The sequence below is a fragment of the Olea europaea genome, unplaced genomic scaffold, assembly GCF_002742605.1.
Source record: "Olea europaea var. sylvestris unplaced genomic scaffold, O_europaea_v1 scaffold3438, whole genome shotgun sequence".
NCBI lineage: Eukaryota > Viridiplantae > Streptophyta > Magnoliopsida > Lamiales > Oleaceae > Olea > Olea europaea.
Window position 1 is genome coordinate 1,511 of NW_019253437.1, and position 3,221 is coordinate 4,731.

At 36.5% G+C, this 3,221-nt stretch overlaps 1 protein-coding gene across 1 annotated transcript; it reads left to right on the forward strand.

Annotated features, from left to right (window-relative positions):
• The first annotated feature begins 1,297 nt into the window (after window positions 1-1,297).
• On the forward strand, window positions 1,298-2,855 carry LOC111386159 (probable sugar phosphate/phosphate translocator At1g12500). Its single transcript, XM_023010611.1, has one exon. The coding sequence runs from the start codon at window positions 1,450-1,452 to the stop codon at window positions 2,500-2,502; it is 1,053 nt and encodes a 350-aa protein (XP_022866379.1). The 5' UTR covers window positions 1,298-1,449; the 3' UTR covers window positions 2,503-2,855.
• Window positions 2,856-3,221: the final 366 nt, after the last annotated feature.

The following is a 3,221-nucleotide window of genomic DNA, read 5'->3' on the forward strand; positions in this document are numbered from 1 at the left end:
CTTGGAGGTCCAAGATTTAGTCTGATAAAAGCTGGGATACCTGGATATAAAAAAAAAAAAAAAAGGAATCATTCTTCCACTTGTTCAGAAAAAAAAGTAGGACGACTTTAAGACTTATGACTTGAAATAACGGTGCAATGGTCACTCACTTGGATCCATGGATATTGAGGACAAGATCCTCGGTCATCTTTCAAGGCTCTACCACACCAATACAAGCTGCTTCTAGTTTCTCGATGAAACCCAAGAGCTTCGCATTGTTGTCCAATTTTGTCTAAATATTTTGCTTTCTTGTTAATTATTTTTTTTCTTATTCATTGTTAAATGAAACCATTAAACTTTGCAGTGTAAAATGGTATCCAAAAACGATACATTTAATCATTGCAAATTGATCTTAAACTCAAAACCAAATTCTCTTATCGGTGTGTGAGTTCTAGTGTCCAAGCAAAGATTAAAGTAATGCTGTTTGTGCTGATTTCACCTCTTTTCTGGTGAGCTCTATAGCGATGTGTGACAGTTCAATGGAATACTTCAGCTTCAATCTTCTTTCCATCAACTTACCTACATAAAAACTAGAAAATCTATTATATTTTTTTTGCTAAAGATATGTATGAATTTCAAAGTTGAATACTATAAAGTGATCAATGTAGTTTAATTCGGTGATACTAGAGAGAATAAAACTACTCGATAATAGTATAGAAATAGAAAAAAAAAAATTAGAAAAAACATGAAGATTCATAAAAATGGAAACAAAAGTGCAAAATAACAAAAAAGATGATAAAAGAACCCGAGAAAATATGGTTAAATACCTGAATAATTACTAAACTTTACATAAAGTTTTTATCGGGTCACTACATTTTAAAAATTACATCGTTAATCACTGAACTTCAAAATTCGTTATACCATTCATCACTCAAATATTAAATTGCTACCGACATGAACGTTAAGTTAAAAATAGATTGCCAGGTACACAATTTCGTCAGCTAAGTTAACAAATTAGTCAATTTTTTAACCTTTTGTTGAGTGAGTGATAAATGGAATAGCGAATTACAAAGTTCACTGATTAATGAGATAATTTTTAGAGTTCAATGACTAGATGGAAATTTCACGCAAAGTTAGTGATGTTCAGGTAATTAACCCTGAATACTTCTTCAAACAACTATCATACCGACACTCCCTGGTCCCACCCACGACATATATAATCATTTTTTACTAATAAATACTCCATACTCCCTCATCGACGGTTGTCCTTCTTTCTACCCTAACAAATCTAAATCCCTACCCTCGAACTAGATCCACTCATCACCATGCTATGATATCACCCGACCCCCACTCAACCAGATCTACACACACACACACACACACACACACACTACTATTTACATTAACAGAGACACTTTGTATAGCAGAAGAGGATAGCTATTTTTTAGTCCTATTGTGCAAGATTTTGTAATGGTGGAGGCACAGTCATGGACTACCAGAAGGGGCAGCAACCCAAGACTTGAAAGTAACAATGACCAAGTTCTTGATAGTCCAGAAACCCCAACTGCAGAAATCAGGCAGCAGCAATATGCTTTGATCTCGCCCAATGTTCTTACAGCAGCCATTATTGCATCCTGGTATTTCTCTAATATCGGAGTGCTATTGCTCAATAAATACTTGTTAAGTTTTTATGGATACAAGTACCCAATTTTCTTGACTATGTTGCACATGTTGTCTTGTGCTGCCTATAGTTTATTAGCCATAAAATTTCTCGAAATTGTGCCGTTCCAGCAAATAAATAGCCGGAAGCAGTTCTTCAAGATTCTTGCATTGAGTGTGATTTTCTGTTTCTCTGTTGTTTGTGGGAATACTTCATTGAGGTACCTTCCAGTGTCGTTTAATCAAGCTGTTGGTGCTACTACCCCATTTTTTACAGCCATTTTTGCTTTTGTTATCACTTGTAAGAAAGAGTCTGCGGAGGTTTATTTGGCTCTGGTTCCTGTAGTTCTAGGTATCGTTTTGGCTAGTAATAGTGAGCCCCTGTTCCATCTTTTTGGGTTCTTGATGTGCATTGGCTCGACCGCTGGCCGAGCGTTGAAATCTGTGGTCCAGGGATTATTATTGACTTCAGAAGCTGAGAAATTGCACTCTATGAATCTGTTGCTGTACATGGCTCCAATGGCAGCATTGGTGTTGCTGCCATTTACTCTGTATATTGAAGGGAATGTTCTGGCTGTCACAATTAAAAAGGGGAGGGAAGATGGATTTATGGTGTTTTTATTGATTGCGAATGCCACAGTTGCGTATTTGGTTAATTTGATGAATTTTTTGGTCACGAAGCACACAAGTGCTTTGACACTGCAAGTTTTGGGGAACGCCAAAGCTGCGGTGGCTGCGGTTGTGTCGGTCTTGATATTCAGGAATCCGGTGACTGTGATGGGGATGACGGGTTTTGCGGTAACAATAATGGGGGTGGTGCTTTACAGTGAGGCCAGAAAGAGGGCTAAAGGTACACCTCATTGACAGCAATTCTTGATTTAAATTAATGGTGCTCACGATAAGATTATACTGGTATGCCTCCTTTTTTACCTTGATGAAGAAGAAATTTGTGGGCAAAAAGTTAAAGATTTTGGATGATTCTCTTATATAGGAAGATGGGGGTGGAAAAGGGGTTTGAGTTAATGCTCTTTTTTCATTTTGCTTTACTTTATATCATTATTCTTGAATTGAGGGGTGGTTTAAGAGAATAAAGTTGTCTCTTTTACTTCCCCTTTCTGTAATTTGTATGTTATTTTGATGAAACTGGAACATATAGAAACAGCTGATTCCTTTAATATTGTTGATCATAATTTTGTCAAATTAGCACATATTAAGCATGAAATTTCGTTCGAGTGTTGGGCATCGTTAGTTTTTAATTTCTCGCTCTTGTTCGTAGTGTCTTGATATCGATAGAATAGGGGTAGACGGAAACTGACATCCTATTGCAGTTACTAAGGATATACTTGCTAGAACTCCGAGTAAGATCCAGCGATGTGCTAAAAGGATTCACATGGTTGACTCTGAATATATTGGGAACAAAACTTATGTTTTTTATATTGTGTGGGGTTTTATCTTCAAAATATTAGCTCCAGCTATTTTGCTGGAAAGCATTCATATGTTATTCCAAACTGCTTTGCCAAGTTGCAAAGCTGAGCCCAGTTTTCTCACTAGTGTAATTCTTCCAAAACCACAAGCGAATTGTT

Excerpts from the sequence above, each read along its gene's own strand:
- LOC111386159 (XM_023010611.1), top strand. The coding sequence starts at position 1,450 with ATGGTGGAGGCACAGTCATGGACTACCAGAAGGGGCAGCAACCCAAGA.